This window comes from Pteronotus mesoamericanus, unplaced genomic scaffold (assembly GCF_021234165.1).
Source record: "Pteronotus mesoamericanus isolate MK-2021 breed Mesoamerican mustached bat unplaced genomic scaffold, CSHL_Meso_final contig_121, whole genome shotgun sequence".
Taxonomy (NCBI): domain Eukaryota; kingdom Metazoa; phylum Chordata; class Mammalia; order Chiroptera; family Mormoopidae; genus Pteronotus; species Pteronotus mesoamericanus.
In genome coordinates, this window is record NW_026555046.1 from 642,473 (window position 1) to 666,722 (window position 24,250).

At 35.1% G+C, this 24,250-nt stretch overlaps 1 protein-coding gene across 1 annotated transcript in view; it reads left to right on the forward strand.

Moving 5' to 3' along the window:
- MRPS9 (mitochondrial ribosomal protein S9) overlaps positions 1-24,250 on the forward strand; it is a 44,910-nt gene that overhangs the window by 3,116 nt on the left and 17,544 nt on the right. The window contains exons 2-5 of the mRNA XM_054585738.1: positions 4,711-4,890; positions 16,618-16,680; positions 16,769-16,799; positions 20,518-20,597. Coding sequence (XP_054441713.1) covers positions 4,711-4,890; positions 16,618-16,680; positions 16,769-16,799; positions 20,518-20,597 — 354 coding nt within the window. The remainder of the gene's footprint in view (positions 1-4,710; positions 4,891-16,617; positions 16,681-16,768; positions 16,800-20,517; positions 20,598-24,250) is intronic.

Consider the following 24,250-nt stretch of genomic DNA (forward strand, 5'->3'; position numbering starts at 1 on the left):
TACAAAGGTTACCCATGAATTCTTAAATCATATATCTATATATTTAATGTAGGAATGCTAATTTAGCTTTCTGTAATATTTATGACTTACACTAAGGGAAAGCAAAAATTTCTATTTTGAAAGGTATTGCCACACAATCTTGATAATATGTCCTCTTAACTTTATTTTCTACTAAGCACTTTCTTAGTGCTTAAATTTTCCATTTTTACTGAGCTAATATGTCCTTGTTGAATTTGACTGTCTGCCAGAGAAAAATGATTGATGGCGTTTGGTGACTTAGCCCTTGTATATTTTGGTTGTACTGTAAAAACATTGCTGTCTTTGTCTTAAGTATCTATTCTTATCTCTCATCTTATGGGCTCCTGGATGTTGTAATATCCTGTGTTTATCTACATTTTCTTTAATCTCACATCTGTCTTAACCTTTTCTTTTATTCCTCAAACTATTTTTTCCTCTTCTATTCAAATTAGCAGGAGATTCTTTTTGTTCCATTTTTTTTTATCCAATTGATCAAAAGAAAACTCCTTAATACTTCTCTTAATACCTTTAAAGTCATGTGTAGCACTGGCATTTAGCCAGATTTGGGACCTTTGTCAGCAGGTGTCTGCTTCTTTGACAACCTGCTTGATTGAAATTATAGTTGTCTGACCCACTGATTATCTTCAAAAAAAAAAAATCTGTCAAGTTGTATATGTACAATTCCACAAAAACAAAGTCTGAGGAAAATTCTCTGTCACAGCTTCTCAGTTGGAAATAGAACCTGCTGGAAATTTTGTTAGGAGTTGTACTTAACAGTGGCAAAGAGATTCTCTCCAGGAATTATTACTGTTCTCAGCTAAACGTCTGGTTGTTTCACATGCAGCCTCATCTTACTTGGTGGTTTCTACTAATGAATAATGGACTCCTTTAAATGTAAATATTTTTGTGTGAATTCACTTCTGAAGTAATTCATAACATTTAATATATTCAGTAGTCTGATACTGATGCTTTGATGGCTTTGTAACTTTAATAAATATTACTAATTTCCAGAATGGCCTATTCTTCCACAGTATGTACAGATGTCTTTGAAAAGATTCTAAAGATCCTAACTAAAGATATTGTCTGAAAAATAGCAAATTAGGAACATGTTTTTTTAAGCCTTTATGAAAATAAACATTTTACAGATTTTTTAAAAATCTCATTTATGTTAAACGTACAAAAGCTGCCACCTCATGTTACAAACTCCAGAGAATATAGATAGACAAAAAGTAATTTTAAATCAAGTAAAGAAATGTTTTCAAGCCAATAATCAACTCTTTTATTTGAGATGATGCTAAAATGTTGTAGGAACAAAAGAAAAGGAGCAGTGTGTAAAAGAGAGATGAAGAAAATACAATGAAGATGAAGAAAATACAATTATTCCATTTTGTTGAGAAAATACAATTTACTCAACAAAAAGGAATAATTATTTTAATTACTTCACACTATCAAAAATATTTTATAAAAAGGTCGGATGAGGGAGCATTCTGTGAAATGGGATAAGACAAGAAGATATGATTAAAAGAAACTGTTAAGGAAAGAATTTTGAAGATAGATCAGTGATATATGGCGCAAAAAACTCAGGGTGACTGCAGAATTGACACTGCACAAAAAGGAATAATAAAACCATGGAGTAAAGGTTTAAAAATCATACTTAGCAGGAAAAAAGGGTCAAGAAATAAGACTAAGAGAGGCAGAGAGAGAGAGAGAGAGAGAGAGAGAGAGGGAGATGTATATATGGAGAACAGAATAATAGATAATTACTGTGGTTGAAAAAGAGAACTGAGTAAGTTCATCAGTGTGTATTGCTTTATTGCTAAATGGTAGGAGAAATACATGTAAACATTTTACCAGAGACATGGATAATCATTAGTAAAATAAAAGCAGGCTGTATGTTGTCTAAATTCCCAAATCAAAAGATTAATTTTAAAAAGTACAGGCCATATAACAAAAGAAAGAAAACAGGAAGGAAGCATAAAAATATTAAAGATAAAATACAATTAAAAATTAGACAATATATATTAAAGTCCATTTATTTGGGATATTCTCATGAATTTATTTTTTAAAAACCCCTCAAATTGGGTCAAAAGAACAAAACCTAAAGTGACTCAATTTAAATAAGAAAAAAATGGGCAGTGATATTCCAGGGAAGTGCAGATGGGAGTTTAAAAGTGTTGCAATATTATTATCCAGCAGAATTAAGTTCAGGATAAAAAGTATTGCATTTAAATGGAACACTTTATAATGCTGAAGGATACAGTCTGTCTTCAGGTAGAACTCCTGAACTCAACAGTGCATTCAGTATCCCACTGAAATATACAAAGGAAATATATAGGAAGCAAAAAGATAATTGACAAAGAAAATATTACAGATAGTGTATAAGTATAGATTCCTGTTTCTTTGGTATTATTCTCTTTGTCCAGATAAATAGCTACTTAAATTTTTTTAATTAATTTTTTTCTTTAATTATTCTGTCTGCCCTTTACAGCCACTCTTTGGATATGAAGTATTCAGTCTATCAAACCTGTCATTCCTTAACCTTCAGACCATCTCATGTTCTGTTTCACAAATTAGTGGCGAAAGACCTAAGTTTCCTTACTCTTCCACCGATTCTGCCTAACAAACTGTTTTTGCTTCTTTGCATAGAAGATATGTCTCTCATTCTAGCACTAATGCCTACCATTTCCCCTTTTCTTGTGGTGTCAATATTGTGTCCTCTGAGACTGACTGACTGTATCTCTAGCTCAGATCTCTCCTGTACCTCACACACTCCTAGACCCCTCTCCTGAGATGCCTGTAAGGCACCTCAGACTCATCATACCAAAAGTGAACACATGGCTTTCCTGCCTAATGTCCCTCTTCCTCTAGAATTCATTAGTTCAGGGAATGGGAGCAGTGTTCACGGGAATACTCATTTTCACCCTGTAGGGGCTGGGGTTGATGATTGGTGGGAGATGTAGTGGATTTACCTGTATTATGAATGGATTGTTTTAGCTATGTACAGAAACGTTTGTCATTATTTACAAAACCAGTAGTGTAATCATCGTTTTGGCAATGGAACATTTAGGAGAATTACCTCTACTCTATGGCTGCTGCTTTTCTTTCCCAGGTTCATACCTTTGCCATGTTTCTTGGGGCGGAAAAACATTTTCAGTTTAAGTATGGGAAGAAACTTTCTCCATTGTTCAAAGAAGATAAGGAATCATAAAAAATACAAAGAAAAGCCTGGAAAAGGTGAAAACAAGAGGGTAAAACTATTGAGATGGGGAATTGGTGTTGGTGGCACTTGGCTGTGGGGAAAAGTAGCAGGAGTGTAAAAACAGTTTCTATAAAAGGCAGGCTAACTATATACATAAGCCAGTTCTGGTCATGGTTTTACTTATTATTAATAATTGTGGATTCATAATATAAAGAGGAACTTCTCTGTGCTTTCCTGAGGAAAAGCAAACTGTGAGGTTTCATGGCATTTTAAATTGCCCTTTCTTACTCATCAAAGAGTAGCAAAAAACTATTTCATCACTATTTTAGAAGAGTTTAACAATATAATTTTTACTATTAACTGGATATTTTAATATTTGTCTTGTATTTTTTCTTCCATTTTCTAGTGTAACTGGTTACAAATTACTGTAGAGTTATTTGAATTTCTTGATTCTAAAAGGGGTAGGGAATGGATGAGGGAGGGATGGCGCTGGTGGTGGTGTGTGTGAGGGAGAGATTTATGTTTATGAAAAGGGAAATGAATGAGTTACTAAGTCTGAATATTGCTTAAGAGTTTTAAAATTGCTGAGGCAGGGATCAGGTTGAGAACCACAAGATTTAAAATTTTAAGAAAAGCCAGGACCAGAAAGACCTGTTCTGGTTCTCTCAAGCTGCTGAATACAACTGAATGGTCATTTGGAAACATTTTTCTGGTTTTTTCTTTTATTGCAGGTGAAGTATTAGTGCCTTGGAGGGGTATTCCTAGTGCCACAGTATAAAAGGATCTATAGCAGCAAGTGTGATATCATTACAGATAGTTTAAAAGGATGTGAAAGCCCTTATTTCTACATAGCATAATTGAACCAAATTAATACCAAGAAATTGTCTTACTGCTTAGTGAAACAGTTTCTTCATTGTGTCAGCCTAAAATAAGGACCATGTAATAAAGTTTCAAACTAAGCTACACCTTTTGCTTTAAGACATTTAAAAATGGGCTGCATTTGTACCCTATACAAGGTGAGTGCCGTGTATTTTAAGGGTTCTGTCCAAGTACTTGTCCCTTTACTCTCACTTCTGCTTGCTAGTTTCTGTCTGCAAGTACCTGTCTCCTTTTAAGGGAGTGGCACAGGCACTCTTCATTCCATGTGTGTCAGATATCACAACTAGCTGAAGTCGCTCAATGGGTATCAAATATGCATGTTTGTAGTAGAAAGGAAGTGGCATATCTCTTACAAGTATTTATGTTTTTCATGTGTTGAAATGCTAGTAGTTTAAACTACTTTGTAAGCACAAGCTTTAAAAAGCAAGCTTTTGAGCTGGGGACAATTCTAAGAGCTTTCTTAACAGGCCTTTTACTTTGTCTGCAGACTCCTTCCAACTGAATACCATAAAAAAGACAACTGTTTGAATATCCTGTTTTCTTTAGCACAGTGGCCTACAAAATCATTCATTGTTTAATGTAACTTTTTTCTTTTCTTTTGTATTTTCTGCTAGATATCAAGGCTAAGACATACTACAGTTTTAACAACAAAGAAAAATGTTGCGGCCTTAAGACGTGAAACCTACACAGTGGATTTTATTAAAAAGCAGATTGATGAGTTCAACATAGGAAAAAGACATTTAGCCAACATGATGGGAGAAGATCCAGAAACTTTTACGCAGGAGGATATTGATGTGAGTACAGTACTCTGTTGAAATGTGATTACTGCAGGGGTGTCCAACATTTTGGTGTCTTGGGGCCACACTGGAGGAAGAGTTGTCTTGGGCTACACATTAAATACATTGCAACATGTAATCACAAAAAAAATCATAATGTTTCAAGTACATTTATGATTTTGTGTTGGGCTGCATTCACAGCCATCCTGGGCCACATGCAGCCTGCAGGACGCAGGTTGGGCAACCCTGCTAGAGTTTTAGATATTGAAAACACTGTTCTCCAGCCTGAGCCCTTTAGCTCTTTGTAAACTTTAATGAAACAGTCAGAATAAGGAAAATGCCACTGTACTGTGGTTTCAAAGAGAGATGCTACTCTGTATTTGAAGCATAATAAAGTATGGTGAGTTTTAGATTTTTACTTGAAATGGATACTTTCTTTGATTTAAGGTCATAGAAGCCACTATGAATGCTTATGCACAATTTGGAACTATTTATATTGTAGTGTAGACTTAAATTTGGCTTTCTTACAAAATGATAAAACAAATGCTAATGAAAATATAGTCAGGTTTATAGGAAATCCCATAAGTAAACCTAAACCCAGAGTTTTTATCAACTTAACTATATATTTGAATTTTCAAAGTGAGGGCATGTTCTCAGTGATTTGAGAATGTTACGGACAGGAAAGCTGACCCAGGACGGGTTTGCCTAGGGCCATCTGGTAATTTGTAAGTTCTTGGTTTCGTGTAGGAAAGATTTCACAGCATGAGTCCAGGGGACAGTAAATTTGGGGACAGTAAAACAAGGAAGAGGCTAGCATAGAAAAAGCAACAGGAGAGCCCAGGCTGGGCTGCCTTAACTCACTGGGGAGTCAGAGAAAAGAGGGCCTGGGGGCCAGGTTCAGGGGGTTAGCCTGGGACAAGCTCCCACTGCCCATTGCTTCCCTGGTTGCAAGTCTCCTGGGGACCCCTAGACTTTTGGAGATGCATTCCTGTGGTGGAATAAGAGGGGAAAGGGAATGGTGCAGGCTGCTCCCCAGAGGGAAAGAGCAAGCTGGGTCCTTTGTCTTAAGGCTTTTATCTTTCTCTTGCAGGTGGAAATCTTGGGGGGAGGTTTCAGGGGAGGGTTTTAGCAGAATATTCATCAGTTTTCCAGGTGAGCTCTTTCAGGGTCATGGTCTCCACTGATTGGTCAGTGCCAGGGCAGGGGGGCCATTAGTCATTTCACCCAGATAAGTTCTGCCATTGCCTACCTGGTTTTGCTGCTTTTCTCTGCCTGGATCTGAATACAACTGAGACCTAGATGTTATATCTAAGGGGGTGTCTTTCTGTATCTGGCTGTAAATTGCTCTGCTAGTTTGTTCAGCTGTCTCTCTCACTTTTCCCATTCTACTTGCCAGTGAATTTTCCCAGAATATTTATTTTTAGAGACGAAGAGAGGGAGAAAGAGAGGGAGAGAAATATCTGTGTGTGAGAGAAGCATTGATAGGTTCCCTTTTGCATGCACACCACAACGAGGGACCAGCCCGCAACCCAAGCATGTGCCCTGATTGGGAATCAAACTGGTGACCTTTCATCTTACGTATTGATGCCCAGTCAACTGAACCACACCAGTCAGGTTGTTTTTCTGTATTAAAACAGTGTATGTGTGGTGAAAGTAAGCTGATGTTATTTTGTGTCATTGTACTAATAGAAAATAATAAAAAATCTTCCTTAGATTTCACACACACAAAAATAGTAATGAACTCATGAACTAATATTTAAAAAGTCTCCAGCTGCTCCAATTGTTTAAAGTATGTAGAATCTTCTAAAATGAAGCTCAGTTTCTTGTGTTGTGCAGATTATAGATGCAGAACATTTAGTACCTGGTTGGTAAATGGGTCTTTTAAAAAAATGTGTCATAGCAGAACCTGGGATAAGAAATTTTGCAGTGTAATTAACATTGTAATGTTGAGCAGGTCACAGCACTGTCACTTGAATTTCTCATCTCTAAAATAATAACAGCTGCTTGCCTATTTAAGAATATAACTAAAGAACGTGAGTTTAATGCACTGTTATTCTCATTACAATTAATTGTAATAAATAAAATCTACCATAGCTTGAATCACTTACTAGTTTTCTAATTGTCTTCATCACATAAATCTTTCATGTCATCTGAGACTGGATGTTGGGGAGAATAATCTGAAATACTGTTGATTACATTGATTTATCACTGAGTGATTTAAACCGGAGGCTACATTGTATAGTAGGTTGGTGTTTTGTCTCCTTCTCTTTGGAGTGTTAGCCATTTTCCTGATACCAGTGATGTAATTGTGGTGTGCTAGACTTTCCTGCAAGTGATTGATCTGCTTCACTGTCTCATATCAATGAACTCTTTCGGCATTTTATTAAATTTAGTGGGCTCCTTGGCATTTTATTAAATTTAGTGGGCTCCTTTTGGCATCGTAGCAGATATAAAAACAAAGAGGACAATGATCACCGTTATCAGGGCATTAAAATAATTGACCCATTATGGTTCCTGTTTTCATTTGTGTTTGAAACTATTATTTTTGTAAGAGTTAGCTGTGTGCATAACTTGAAAGAGACATTATAGCTGATAGGTCATATGTAGTATTTCTATGCTGACAGAATGCTTAATTATTTCTAAAGACAAAAATAAATAATTTGATATCCAAAATCAGGAAAATGTTTTAATCCAGATAATCTTTGGAAGAACATTGTGATTGCTGTTTTATATTCAGAAGTTATCATTCTTTTTATAGTGTGTTTTTTGGTATATAAATGAAAACAATGTACGGTAATTTTATTTAATATAATCAGGAAAATAGATATTCCACAAAAGGGAATTTTCCAGATGAGGGAAACCTGTTTTTTGTTATTTGTAATGAAAAATACCACCACTTACTAAACACCTCATATACACACACACACACACGTATATCTATATATACACACGTATATGTATGTGTACACATATATGTATGTGTACATACACATACATATATGCATACACACATGTATATATACATACACGTGTGTGTGTGCGCGCGCGTGCATGCACAAGCGCAGGATGATCTCTGGGAACTTGACACACATTACCCCATTTAATGTTTATGAAAATCTTACAGGGTAGTATTTATTGTTGAAGAAACCAGGGCTGTACAAGGTCTTCCAGTACTTCGAGTCTGTTTTTCTATGCTTCCAAAGATTATTTTTTTGGGTAATGTTTTCTAAAATAAGTTGTAGTCTAGTCTCCCAGTCTTACATAGTAGAGTATAGTAAGTTTAACTTAACCTTGCAGTGCCTCAGGATTTTCCTTTTTATTATGGTTGTAAAACTGTGATTCCCAACTGTGGCTCCTAGTGGATGTTTGTCCTAGTACTGAATGGCCTGGCTATGCTTTTTTCTGATTCCTGCCATTTTCTTTCCTTTCAGCGTGTTTTTTTGTGTAAGTTTCTGCCTCTAGCCTCTCTCTCATGACTTCCAACCTTCTGGCATAACTAAACTTATTAGGCATGTGAATTAAAATGAAGGGCCATTGGACTTAGTATGAGGACCTATGTGCCCTTCCTACTAAGAAAAATCATGAATTTATCAATATGTCAGCTATTTCTGCACTTCACAGTCCTTTTTTGTTGTTTTCTAGGTTTACAACTTCATTCAAGGTTGAGCTTGAGTAGAAATATGGCCTCTGGCCTTACTGAGTGTAGCATATGTAATTTATTTGTGAAAGTTATACTTACCTGATCTTACATGCTAGTGTTTTCTTAATGTAAAAAGACTTTAAAAAGAGGTCAGATGTGGGTTGGTAATTTCTTTTTAAAAATCAGATAAAATTTTATGAATAAAAATAATTCTGCTTGTAACAGCTGATAACTTTAAAGTTAAATTATTTAGAAGCTTTTTAATTATTAAAGCTACAGACTGTCTATCAGGTGGATTTTTTTTTCCCCAAAAATTACTATGCTGTATTTAATGCTCAATTTTGGTATTAAATTTATATGAAAAATTATTTTTAGTTGGTAAAATATCAAGGTAACAATAGAAGTCAGTCATTGACAGGGATAGATTTTCTCCATTTCAAAAAGTTTAATTTTTTCCTGATTTTTTAAAGTATGTTGAAAAGAAAGAAATCTCCTATTGCTCTTTCCTACTGAACCACTCTCTTGCTACTGATTACCTTCAGAATATCTAATAGGAGGAAAAACAGGTCCCTCTAACAATCAGTAGTATATATGGTGTCTTGCTCAAAGTACCTAAAATGCATACTAAATATTTTGAAAATAGGTCTTAATGCTGTGACTCTCAACTCCTAGTTCATAGATCTTTCACTGGTAACTGCCAAATGCTGATCAGTCAGTGTATATATAAGGAGTATTTTTGACTGTAACAATATATGTTACACGGTGAGGAGGAACCTGGCAACTGAATTTTGAGCTGAGTAGGTTTTGTAATTCAATGTAAAGCAGTTACACATTGGTCAAAAGAAGATCTTATGTGTGAAAACTATAAAGAAATAGACCTCATAGTCTGTAACAGAGGCAAGGCAGAAAACAATTGTCCTCAAATGGTGACCCAAGGCTAATGGCTGGCAGGTGAATAGTGCAGTCCGTGCCCATATAATTTAATAACGTTATAACTCATTGTTATGCTAGAATGGACACTGGGTTACAGTTATCGTTAATATGTTTAGTATCGCTGAGTCTTTAAATCCTTTCACATGCACCATCAAAAATTATTTTTCTCAAACTCATGCTGTAAACAAAAAAGTTGAGGACCACTGATAATATGCATTTTCTTTTTTGAATTAAGCAATATTGGTTATAAAATTTTTGGAGACATTATATTAAATAATAGGAATACAGTATTATACTTAGATTTGCTAATGCCTTTTTTTGGGAATTAAAAGTTAACTTCTACATTATATAGAATTTCAGGAAAAAAGCCAGCAAATTGATATATAACACTGCTGAAGTCTACCAATTACTTTTTAATTGGTATTATAGACCTCATTCTGAAAGCAGAATGTTTTATTCTCCTAAGTGTGAATATGCTGTATGAAGTTTCTCTAATTGATTTGTTGTGCCCATTCCATTTGATGTATCATTTTTCACAATATTTCATAATTTGTGCTCACTTCTAATGAACAGAGTCGTTAGGACAGGCATATCTAAGTACAACTGACAGCTAACATTAGGTGCCAGATGCAGTTTATAAAGCTATGTAAAAATGTGGAGAACAGTTTAAATAAATTAGCACCTGTACATTAGTTTCACTTGCTGGTAATTTATAAGCGAATCAGTAGAGATGACATTTGGATAAGTCATTGATCAAGTTAACAGCTGCAAAACCACTGCCCAGCTGGGATACCTAATTAATTGAGATTGCATTCCTGACCCAATGCTTCTCCCTGCGTTGAGTCCGCAATCTTTTTATATTTGACATAAACCTAAGAATATAGTTGAAAGTACTTTGCTTTCATTTCAGGGAACTCTTCAATACCAATATTCAATTGAATATCGATATTCAATTGAGCATTACTGTCCTCGATGACTCATTTGGATTAATTTTTTAAATTTTCATTCTTTAAATTTGTCAGTACTTTTTTTTGTTTGTTTTGGATTCAGGTAAGCTTTGTTGTGGTCAAATAAATTTCTAACTATACTTATCCTTAAATGTATAGCAGGTAAGTAAGTAGGATTCTATCTGTACTTATCCTTAAATGTATATAGATGCTTCTCGACTTGAGATAATGTTACATCTTAATAAACCTACTGTTAAGTTGAAAATATCGTAAGTCAGAAATAGTGTTTTAAAAAAAGACATTTACTACACCTAACTTACTGAACATCATAACTTAGCCTAGCCAACCTAAAATGTGCTCAGAACACTTACTTTAGCCTACAGTTGGAAAAAATCATCTCACAAAATGAACACTCTGTAGAGTGTGCTGGTCGTTTACCCTCGTGATCGTGTGGCTGACTGGGAGCTGTGGGCACTGCCACTGTCCAGCATCAGGAGAGAGTATCATACCACATACTGCTAGCCTGGGAAAATATCAAAATTCAAAGTATGGTTCTATTGAATGTGTGTTGCTTTTGCACCATTGTAAAGCCCAAAATTGTAAGTTGAACCATCATAAGCTGGGGACCACCTGTACTTCAACTTTTTTATTTTTCCAAAAGAAGCAGGGATTTTTGTTTTTTGTTTTTGTGACAACCAACCTTGAACTGAAGCCATATATAATTACCCCCACCCTCCATGTGAGATTAGTTTAAAACATTTAGAACTTTGCTAGGTTGAATTTTGTACAAATACAGGTGTTTAATATACATGGTACTTGAAAAATATTTTGATGGTTATAGACACAGTAAAGATTATGTTGTTCACACATTCTTCCTGTTTTCATGTTCACCACTCCCTTTCTTCAGAATTCTGAAATGCAGTGAAAGTAAGGGTTTATAGCATAGAATCCTTTGCCCAAAACATATCTATAGGCTGTTCAGCTCAATACCAATACTCAAAGTTTTCTTGTTCTTAAAAATATTTACTATGTATTTCAACAGGGTAGCCACTGACTTGGGTTTTAACAGCTGTGTGTGCAGCTGTGTGGGAGTTTAGAACATACAGAAAACACCACAAATTTTTTTTCCATAAAATCCAGATAGTTCTTTGCTTTAGAATTTGTTAAAAAAAAGGAAGAAAAAGAAAGAAAGAAAGGAAGGAAGGAAGGAAGAAAGGAAAGAAGGGAGGGAGGGAAGGAAGGAAGGAAGGAAAAGAAAGGAAAGGAAAGAAAAGAAAAAAGAAAAGAAAAGAAAAAAAAGAAAAGAAGAAAAGAAAGAGAAGAAAGTTAGTTTAGAATGTCCATATGAGACAAATGGAAACAATAGGTTAGGTCATGTTAGTGCTACTCCCTGTTGAGGATGTGTCTTTTCTATTTTGTGTATTTGATTTGGTTAAAAAAGAACTGATTTATATTGTTTATTGTTCCCTCTCTTTCATCTTTCATTTTTAATTGTTTTTACTGAGCTTGTGAATTTGCTTTTTATCTGACGTGATAATCTTTTGCTCTGTGGACCTTCTCCATAGTACTTGGGACAGAACCTAATATAGTTAGGTACAAATGTAATATTATATAGTTGGTACAGTATACCATATTAGATTATACATACTCCATTACTAATTACTGAAATAGTATGATATAATACAGTAGAGTTGCTGTATATTTATTACAACCTAATATAGTGAGGAAATATAAATTAGTAAATATGTGTTAATTTACTTTTAGCTGAGGGTTTTTTAAAAGGCAAAGCCACATTTCTTGATCCTTTGAGTGGAATTTCAGAATACTTCCAACAAATTCTTTGTTAGATTGTTTCCTTTTTTTGTTGGGGAGGGGGGAACACATGGCCTGTAATACCATCTTTTGGAATTTATGGTTATTCTCAAATTCTACCTGTTAACTTCTTTGTGACTTTTCTAAGTCTTCATTTTCATTAGAAATCTGTGGGATAGAATTCTTCACATTTTTATTTCCTTCTAGGATACTATCTGGTGGTCACTGAAGGTAGTAATCATTTTCATATTTGAAAGCTTTGCCAGTGATGGTTTGAAACTGATTTAAAAGTCATTTAGATTTTCCTCCTGGTGATCTCACTCCAAGTCGAAGAGTTGAACTTGCTGTATTTTGCCATATATAATGTGTACTTTTTGCCCAAATTTTTGAGGGAAAAAGAAAGATGCACATTATACATGGATATAATTATTACATACCATGGGTATGTAATATAAAGTTGTATGTAGATGGGTATGTATGTATAAAATATTTTTGAGTAAGCCATTCAAAATGCGGATATCATAATGGTTAACCCCTAAATATATCAGTATTTATTTAAATCCTAAATGCATAAAAACCCTTATACTATTGTCTTATACAATACCACTATTACATATAAAGCAGTTATAATTCTATAATGTCATGGATAGTCTATATGTAGATTTCCCCAGTTTTTCCCAAAATGTCGTTATAACTAGCTTGGGGTTTTGTAGAATTCAGACCATTTGTCTTATACAGTTTCTGGCATTCTGGCATTCTAATTAATCGCTTCCTCATGATCAGATATAGGATGTACAAATGATACTACTTACATGATATTATAGCCTTGACATTGCCTCACACCGGTAAGCACAGTTAGTTTGTGCCACTGTGGATTGAGCAGTATGCCTGATCCCTTGGTGAAGGCGGTGACCATGAAACCTCTTTATTGTGAAAGGAAGTTTTTCCTTCTGTAACTAACTGGTAATCTGTAGGATATTTTGAGTCCATGAGAATATTCTATTCCCCATAAACCTTTCATCAAATGACTTTAGCATCCATTGATGATCCTTGTCAGGAATTAATGATTACCTTGGAAGTTGTAAAACAATGGTTTTCTACTTCTGTCATTCCTTCTACTTTTACTAACTGGTATTGTTTTATAAAGAGGCTTTCCTTTTCTCCCCCCGCCCCCTTCAAGGGGTGTGTGTGCACACTCTTGAACATACACATACTCACATATAGAAGGTTATAAGGCCTTGTCATTGTTCTTTTATGTTCAGATTTTCCCAGCTCTGGCCATTGGGAGGTTTCTGGAAGTTGGCCTCTGTGACCTTTTGAGCACTTGCTTGTTTTCTGGCTTAGGAAGATGGATGCCTCAGGCTTGTTTTTTTACTTTCTCTGCCTTAGTTCTAGAACCAGCCATTTCCTCAAGGTACTCTGTTCTTTATAATAGAAAACTTAGAAACCAAGGTTTAGCTTGGTCACCCATTGCTCCAGGAGTTCTGTTGCTTCTGTGCTCATTCAAGGGACAGAACTTAAAAAATATTACAGAAATAATATAGGAAATAATGTTTTTTGAGGATCATGAGTTTATATTGATTTGTCTAAATCAAATTGAACATTACTTAACATATTAGTATCTCTTCTACAATAACATTTTGGTAGTTATAAAATTAATATATTTACTCATTTCCTTTATGCTGCAATATAAACAAAATGTTTCAGAATTATAATAATATTACTACTAACAATAGGAACACCAAGGAAAGCTGAAGATTTGTTTGCAGTTATTTTTGTTGTTAGAAATTAGGTTTATTTCCTTTTTTTGTATTAAGTTTCAGAGTTTCTTTTGAAATTTTTAGCCTTTAATATATAAAACAATGGCAGTTCAAGTATACAAAAAATTATACTCAGAGAAGTCTTTCTCCTTGGACCTCTCACCCTGCTCCCACCCAGCCCTTAATAGGTAATTGTTTTTTATTATTTTCCACTTTATTCTTCCTGTGTTTATGTTTGCAAAAAGAAACCTATGTATACTTTTCTCCTATTCCAATACGTATTCTTTTATTTCTGTTTCTCTTTCTGGCACCAATGGTTTCATTCTTATATATTTCTTTTGCATCTTGCCTTTCTCAATTTTTTTTATGGGTATAAAATACTTGATCACATAAATGTACCATCATTGATTCAAATAAAACTTCTGTGTATGGGGATTTAGTTGTATCTAATATTTTGCTCCTATAAATCCATAAATAACCTGTGCTTATGTTGTTTTGTATTTGGGGGGGCGGTATCTTCAGAGTAATTTTATAGAAGTGGGATTGCTGGGGAAAACATGTCATTTTGTTAGTGTCAATCTTCCAACCTGAGGGTGGTGCCATTTGACACTCCCACCAGCATGGCACCGCCAGTGTCTCTTAACCACTCCAGCAGTGTGCTCTCAAGCTTTAGCATTTTTGCTACTTCTGTTAGATGAAAAGTGTTATCTCAGTGGTTTTAATTGTACCTTTCTTATTATAAATACATTTGAGCCATAGTTTTTCATTTTTAATGTAGTTTAATTGGTCGATTTTTTTTGCTTCTGAATTTTGAGTCATAGTTAAGAAAGACTGCATATTTACATTATAAAGGAATTCACCATGTTGTCTTCTAGTACTTGGTTTGTTTCCATCTTCTTTGTTTAGTTCTCTGACTCATGTAGAGCTTATTCTAGTGTATGGTTTGAGGGTTAGATCCAGTTTTATCTTTTTCCCATGGTGTTTACTCACATCACTTATTAAAAAGTCCACCTTGTCTCCTTCAGAGAAGAAAGGGAGAGGTATCCCTGGTTTTAGAAAGAAAAAGTTCACAAAATTAACACTCTGATATTTAACTTTTCTAGTGTCAATTTTATTGGCCAAAGCTTCAGTGGGAATGAAGCTTGACCTAGAGACACAGCTGGGCTCCTAATATAATTGAATTTGAATCCCCCCAAATTATAGGCACTACTTTCAGGAGCAGAACGGGGTCCAGCACACTTACCGTGTGAAGGAGAGAGCAAACCCTGGCTGGGAACAGGCTCTCCGGAAGACAGCGCAGTGTTCACTGGAGGTGCCAGTTCCCTTACCTCAAGGCCACAGACTTTTCATCTGACATTGTTCAACAAAAATGAGCATTTACTTAGTTTGGGTGGGTGGGTGGGTAGGTGTCTTTTTGTTTGTTTGTTTTATATTTTTGCTTTTAATTGTGAGAAGGGCTATTGGAAAAGACAAAGGGCTAAAGCAGTCCTCAGGTGGCAGCAGTGGTGCTCCTTAAGAGGTAAATAAAGGAAGGACATTTGGGGGGGAGAGACAGAGAGAGAGGGAGGGAGGGAGAGAGGGAGGGAGGGAGAGAGAGAGGGAGAGAGAGAGAGAAGGGGGGGGAGAGAGAGAGAGATTTGTCAGAAGCACTGGGGATATCACTGGCACAGATTTTTATTGTAGAAAAGAGCTAAGGATGTTTAATGCCCTGCAGTATAGGGGAAAGTTTCCTGCAATGGAGCTCTGATACTCAGAGTGCCAGTAGCATCCCCACTGAGAAACAGACATTTGTGAGAACTGTTTGGGAAAATAGTTTAAAAACCTCTCACAACTTGAGGAAAATTTCAGAGAGCAGCCAGAAAAATTGGTGGGTGTCACTGTGGGTGAGTCTTAGAGCTGCTCTTTTCACTCTTCTGTCTTTGATATTTGCACTCCCAGCTCGGAGTTAGAACGATTGCTCTGGATACCACAGAAGTTGGATAGGAGCAGCTCTAGTGTTCCTTTAAAAAAAGAGGGATTATTTTGTGTGTGGTATCACTTTCACATTTGACATGACAGTAGTTCCCCTTTATCTGCATTTTTGCTTTCCACACTTCAGTTACCTGTAGACTCAGTCTGAAAATATTAAATGGAAAATTCCAGAAATTGCTGTCCTGCCTCATCTCATCCAGCATATTCATCATCCCTTTGTCCACACTGTATTTGCTCCCACTCATTAGTCCCTTAATATCAGATCCATTGTTGAGGTATCACAGTGCTTGTATTCAAGTAATCCTTATTTTACTTAGTTATGGCCCCAAAGCACAAGAACAGTGATGCTGGCAGTTCAGATATGCCAAAGAGAAGCTATAAACTTCATCATAGGTATGTATGTATAGGGGAAAACATAACATATGTAGGATTGGGTACTCTCAGTGGTTTCAGTCATCTACTGAGAGTCATAGAACTAGGGACTACTTTTGTTAACAATTTTTTTTTTCTTCCAGAGGAATTGTATGTGGTAACTTACTCTTTTAGAAAATTTTGAAATGAGATAATGTATATGAAACTCTTAGTGTGATGTCTGGCACATAGTAAGCACTTAATAACTGTTAATCATAAGATTAACTAGTTTTTATAACAATTGTTAATGACCCTTTATGTATGTTTTCAGAGAGCTATTGCTTATCTTTTCCCCAGTGGTTTATTTGAGAAGCGAGCCAGGCCAATAATGAAGGTAATTATCTAAATTAATATTTTTAAAAATTTCACTTAGTTTTATATGTTACAATAATTATCTGATGCACTTTTAATTTCTTTTACAGCATCCTGAACAGATTTTTCCTAAACAAAAAGGTAAGTTTGCTCAAGAAAGAAGTAAACAGGTTTTTTTTTGCTGTACTGTTATATATTAGCAGTCATTCACATATAGAGATGAACTCTCATATCATGATGGTCATGTAGAAGGTAAAAAAGTTTTTTATAATAGATTTTATGACTAATTTTTTTTAATTAAAATATTAAAATTAGATCAGGTTAGAGGTTATGCTTATACTAATGTCACACTAATTTATTTGCATTCTAATGTGCCTTTGTGAGGAAGAGTTTGGTACAGATATGCTGGAGAGAATTAAAAATCTCTGTTCTGCAAAAGATGCTGTCAAGAGAATGAAAAAAACAGGCCACAGAGTGGTAGAAGATATTTGGGGAAGAACTATCTAATAAAGGACCGTTATCCAAAATATACAAGGAACTCTTAAAATTCAGCAATAGAAAACAATCCAATTTAAAAATAGGCCAAAGACCTTAACAGACACCTCTCTAGAGAGGCTATATACATATGAAGAGATGCTCCACATCAGGGAAATCCAAATTAAAGCAACAGTGAGATACCACTACACACCTGTTAGAATGGCCAAAATCCAGAACACTGTTCTGGCAAGGTTATGTAACAACAGGAATATATTGCTGGTGGAAACGCAAAATGGTGCAGCCACTTTGGAAGACAGCTTGGCAGTTTTATAAAACTAAGCATATCTTACCATACAGTCCACCAGTTGTGCTCTTTGGCATTTACCCAGAGGAGTTGAAAACTTAAGTCTGCACAGAAACTTGCACACTGATGTTTATAGCAGCTTTATTCATAATTGTCAAAACTTGGAAGCTGTCCTTTAGTTGGTGAGTAGATAATTAAATGGGTATATCCAGATAATGGAATATTGTTCACAGTGAGCTCTCAAGTCACAAAAAGACATGGAGGAAACTTGAATGCCTGTTACTATGAGGGAAAAAATCCATTCTGAAAAGGTTACATATATGGTTCCAACTATAGGACTTCCTGGAAAAGACAAAACTATGCAGACAGTAAAAAGTCACTGGTCACCAAGAATTAGGTGGGGAGGGATGGATGAATCGGTGGAGCAGAGAGAATTTTTAGGGCAGTGAAACTGCTCTGTGTGATACTATAATGGTAGACACATGTCTGTATAAATTTGTCCAAACCCGAGAATGTACAAGACCATGAGTGAACCTTATGTAAACCATGGACTTTGGGTAATTATGATATGTCATTGTAGGCTCATCAGTTACAACAAATGTACCACTCTGACGGGGGTGTTGGTAATGGGTGAGGCTCTGCATGTGAGGGAGCAGGTGGTATATGGTACATCTGCGTATCTTTCTCTCAGTTTTGCTGTGAACCTAAAATTGCTCTAAAAAATAAAGTCTATTTAAACAATAATAAGAGTGTATTACTAGTGTAATTAATGTTCTAAAAAAACAGATAACCAAGGAGGCATTATCAAGAGAGAAGAGCTAAAAATACAAATAAAACTCATAAAAATATGTACGTGATTTATATAGAAAATTATAAAATTTAAAATTTAATCATAAGTAAAAATTAAATAGCTGGAAAGTGATTTCATGATTGTATGAGGAAAGATTGAAAGCTACTTTAATATTATTTCAGTCAAAGTCCTGGTAGGTCTTTTGGGAGAAATTTTTAAAGTTTGAAAGAGTAAATGTGCAAGAAGCAGCAAGAAGTTTTTTAAAAGAAATAAGAATAATGAAGGAAGCATAGCCTACTAGATATCAAAATGCAGCAAAAAGCTGATTTTAATTAAATGGCAGTGGTGGTGCAGAATAGATCAAATTAGAGTATTCAGTGTCAACATTTGTTTATGCCATATTTTGTAAATTCTAAGACATGGTTTTTCAAATTTTAACATCTTTGACAACAGGATTCATTATACAATTAATGTCAGCTATGAAGTGTGCTGTCAGCTTTTTCTTTGTAAAAGATACATGATGGGGCATCTTAAAGTCTGTGACACCTTAGATTTAATGAAATCAAATGTGTGTATATATGTATATATATGCATATACATGCATACTTTAGAAATCAAGTATACACAAACACACACTTCACATGAAATGAGACCAAACTCAAAAATTCCTCTAAGCTTTACAGTAAACTCTTATCTGCAACAACGATGTTTGTCTTCCTTGGTCACTTTCTAACTGACAGCTTTAATAATACAGTGAAAATTGATTGTATAGTAAAGTTATAAATATTGGAAAATATGCAGGATTTCATGAAGTCTAGGAAAATGATGTTGGAGAAGTATTTAATTCTTCCATAAGTCATTGGCAAATAAGAATCTTGTTTTGCTTTTTCAAGCTAAACTCCCTATCAGTGCTCCCTCCTGCCCCCTGCCAGTTACTATGAAGTTTTGGTCTTTTTTCCTTTAAGTATGGTTACTTAAAATGGCCCATGGTTAATGCCAGTTATCCTCAGAAGGGAAAGATTACCTACATATTGTGCAGGTGGTATAACAGAAAGAATGTAGTACTTAAAAAACTAATGGGTAACAACTCACTTTCCTGGAGAAAATACGTGGATTTCTGCCTCAAAAATATAAATTCCAGATATTAAATTTCTGAACATGAAAACAAAAATGTAGAAGAAAACATAGGAAAATAATTTTCATAAAGCACAAGGCCTTTCAGGCATGCTTTCTCAATGCAGTGATGTTGTGTCCAAGAGGGCATAAACTGATGCAGAAGAAGTGAAAAAATTTCAACTATTACAGTGTTTTGGCCCTCAACCCATATGCAGTATGTCTGAGGTATTAAAATTTCATGGGGAAGGAGGCAATTCGGGGGAAAAAAATCTCTAAAAGGCTCCTTTATAGGATAGATAATGAAAAAAAAAACAGTTGAGAAACACTGCAATAGAAGAAAAGTGAGAGATTCTACAAAAACATATGTTAAACTCTTGATTATGAAAGACACCCTAAACAAAATTTAAAAAGTAAGTGACAGATGGGGAGAAAAGAATTTACAATTTATGTGATAGACAAAGGAATGTTATCTTTTAACAAATTAGAGTTCCTACAAATTGTTTACAGAGAAACAGCTCAGTAGAAATATAGGCAAAGGGCTTGGAGTTAGTGTTTGGTCTACTTACTAGAGACTCCATTTCTCAGTTTATTTGGTGTTTATTAGATGTGAATGACCATCTGTATTTCAAAAGGAATTACACATAACACCTTTTAGGGGACCCTTCTGTTTTAGATGTTTTAAATTCGGATATATGTCATCACAGAGTTGAAACAAATAATGTGTCATGGGAAAAGCCCTTTAGTGTTTTTCTTTACTATGTTATGCCTGTTTCTAATTTTCTGAATAAATTACATAATTGACTTTATCAGTTTTTGTTTTTAAGAATATGGGAGTGCATTGTATTTACAGCCAAAACTAAATTTTTTTGCCCTAAGAGGATGATTTTGTCTGTTTTATGAGTATTTATTTAAAACAAGTTATAGAAATTCTCATGGTGAGATATTTAGGAATAGTTTCTTAAATATAAACATTGTTTTATGTCAGTGAGTATTAAGTACCCTTGTTACATGCTAAAAACTAAATATTGAAATTCTAAATGTTAATGCTTTTTTGTTATTTTAAAAGTTAATCAGAATTATAAATGTCTCATAACTCCAGTTAAATACATCTGTTTGGTCTCTCTCTGTATATTTTATTTTTGTTTATTTGTTTTCATCTGGCTTTTTATTAGCAATCCAGTGGGGAGAAGATGGTCGTCCATTTCATTTTCTCTTTTATACTGGCAAGCAGTCATATTATTCATTAATGCATGTAAGTATATTATATTTTATGATAAATAATATGAACTATAAGCTAAGTAACTGAGTTTACCAGAGATTTTGCTAAACTACACAATTTACCTAGTATGTTTCATAATGGACAAAAATAAAACTTCTGGAGGTGAGACAATATGTCGAACGGCTTTATATTTTATTAGTCCATTTTTCTAAAGGTAAACAGAATTTATAACAGAATGGTTTGTCCTGAAAATGCTTTTTCTTACAAATTGAAATCATGTTAGCAGATAGAGATACTCAAGCATAGTTCGTGTATGTGCAATCCAGGTAAAACATGAAGCAGGGAGGGGCCCAGTTTATTTCCTGTCAGGGGTTGTAAGGCACCTTGGGAGAGAGTTAGATAGTTAACTGTACTTTCTGTTATGCAGATACAGTTGTTAACTTTTTATAGGCCAGTGCAGTGTTTGAGTCTAGAAAGTCTAGAAAAAACACCTAAGAAATGATTTTATTACATGTAGACTTCCAACTGCAATTGGGTGTACTGGGAAGTTTCAGTTTCAGAACTCTTAAAGTATTTGATAGTGCGCAAATATGGGAGTTTCCTGTTGTAACTATGGGAGAAAAACCTGGATGCTAATATCCAGTTTTAAGCAACAGAACCCATTTTATTCTTAAATGTGTCAAGTTTTATTTTATTCATTGTATAATTTTTAAAATATTCACTGGGTTTCCTCATTCACAGTCAGATTTCAGGTTGTTTGAACCCCATACACACACATTTCCTCTGTGTTTTAGAACTGTCTGATGTTTGTTGGTGCTCCACAAACCCAAAGGGACAAAATGCCCATTTGTCAGGTGCATTTATTTCTTGAGGGGAGGGAAAAAAAAGAAAACCTTCTTTTTGTTTTTGTTGACCTTGGGCAAATGAGCTTCTTGCCCTGGCAGAAATGAAATGAATGATAAATGTAGAGTGTGTGTCTTTGCTGAGTAATGGAGCTGAGGTTCAAGCTTTCCACCGAGGTTTTCTCTGCACAGCCCGAGGCTGCCCAAGGACCCCTGCTGTTCATTTAAATAGGTATGTCAAATCTGCCTGCAAACGCTGCTGGTTTGATCTGTGGTAGTATTTGTGAAGGTTCCATATGGACCTAAGCACCCTGCAGTGCCAAGAAATAATGTACAACGCTTCATGGTGCAAACGCAAATTTTCTCCGAAAAGGGATGCAGTGCTTCTGTTTTAGCTGTCGGAGGGGATGATGGAGCTGACGCGCTAGGCCTGTCAACTTGTTACACGGATGGGTTGCACGCAGCGAAGCCATGGAAAATCTGTGCCTGTTAACTTTTCTACTTAATCACGGTTGTAGCATTGCCTTTAGACTGTATGCTACATTAATTCCCTTCCTGCCTTCTGCCTTTCATCCCAAGTTTCACGGAAAAAGGAAAGCATGCAGGTCTTGTAGAGGAGCCTTATCAAACAGCTGTCATCTGACAAGCCATTTGCATTTGTTTTGGCTGAAACTGAGCAACCCAAGGGCATGATATTTTGTTGCATTCCATCATAATGAAGAAATTACACATTGCAGGAGAGACCTAACTTTATTTTTAGTTTGTTTATGTCTTTTAAAAGGTATTGCTCAAAAAAATGGTCGGTTTCTCAGTGAATAAAATATTAGTGTACTCTGACTGAAAAACCGTTATATCTCATGAATAAACGTTCGTTCTTTTTGAGTAATACAGTTTTTCTTCTATATAGGACTGTTCTTTGGGCTTTTATGTTTTAGCTAAAATTTAGAAATTTAGGTCAGTTTATTTTGCTGGGTGTTTTGACTCCACAAACTATATGGGGTTTAGCATTTGTTTTATTCCTCATCAGAACAGTTTACAAATAGGAATTACAGCTATTTAGGGTTCATTTGAGTATTTTAATTCAGATAATTAATAAAACCTTGTATTTTCAAAAATGTGTTTTATAGGATTTTAAAATAATTATATGTGTGGGGGAAAGGATAAATGTTTTCCTAAATATTTGCCAATAACTTTAGCTTCAGTTTTCAATTGTTATTAATTATAACTATAGTCGTACCAGTCTCATTTCCTAGATCATGCAAACCATCATCCTAGATTGTTTACTTTGACATAGTATGTGACTCACAAAAGTGGTTTTGTAGTGAAATCAAGCATTGGATATAAAGTAAAATGGTAAAAATTGAAAGTGCTTCATGTGTGTGTTCTCTCCTTTTTCTTGGTGGTGGGGGCTGCTGTTTCCTTATATATGTGACAATGAATCCACTACTGTCCTTCCACTGCAGCAAGGAAATTGGCCCCCAAAGACTGTGGTGGCCTTTAAATACTTGGAAGTGAATGGTTGTTGTTATCATTTCTTTTTGTTAATAAAATTTCTTCCCTTGTGACAGGATAAAAGACACTGAGCCAAATCAGTTTTCCCCATGTCGTTGATTAACTGTAATTGAGATGTGGCACTCATCAACCAGGCATTTTGACAAAAATACACAGATGTAGAGCATGTGGGCATTTCTGCCAGATCCTTCTGATATCAGTTACCCTTTTTGTCTTCTATGCCAGATCTTCTTTTTATTATTTGGTCACTGTTTGCATATTAACCTTATGTATTACATGATAGCAACTAACAAAAGATAGTCCTGATGCAGCTTACAGTTTTGGATACTATATAATGCTTTAGTGAACACTTTCCAATTGACCCATCTAATTTTTGTAGAGAAGCAAGAAGATTTTTGAGAGAAGATGAAGATGAGAAGGAAGAAGCAATTTATTGTCCCTGCCCAGAAATGAAATGTGATAGGAAAGAATAAAGTGAAGAAAAATTTGCTGATCCATGGGGTCTCAGACTTTGTAAATGTGTTACATTCTGAAGGTTCAGTAGGCAGGGAGTTAGAACATTTTCCTATGGACAGTGTTCCTTCTTCATGTTCCTGGGAAAGTCAGTAACAAACCACTTATACTGAATATGACGTACATATGTAATTAAAAAAAGTATAAAACAGTACTAACAACTAATTTCTTAAGCAGTGAAAAGTAATTTGAGAAGAAATAAGAGACTTAAGGAGTTTCTCAAAGGATAGATGAGTACTGAAAAGGGAGCTCTGTGCTGGATGGCGCTATCTCATCTTTTTTCACCCGAAATGGGTGGTTTTCCATTTCTTTAACAGCAACTTAACCAGTAGAATTTGTGTACTTTTCAGACAATTTACAGTGTCAGTTTAGGGTTTCAGGGACAGAATGAAGAAATAAAGAATAAAAGAAGTGTCCTGAAATAGCTGAGCTGAAGTACAAAGGAAAGGGAAGACTTTTTAAATTAAAAGAGAAATGTCTGTGCAATAAAGAACATGCCTAGGTCTACATGAGGGACAAGTGAAGGATAGGCCAGAAAGATGTGCCCTTTGGTCCGCCAGCCTGCCAGGCCAGTAAAGCTGGTGCTGAAGGGGAGCGTGGGCTGCTTTCACGAGCAAGGCATTGACAACCTGGGTAGTCATGGTTGAGTTTGTGCAGGTCCTTTAATTTTTAGCAAAATATTAACTCAGATTGACTCATTTTATTAATATATGTGTTTCTGAAATTTTTTTAATTCCCTCATGAAAAATGAGTTGAAAATTATTTAAAACTCATTATGGGAGGTGATTATTTCACTCCGAAGTGAGAACCTTTTGTAAA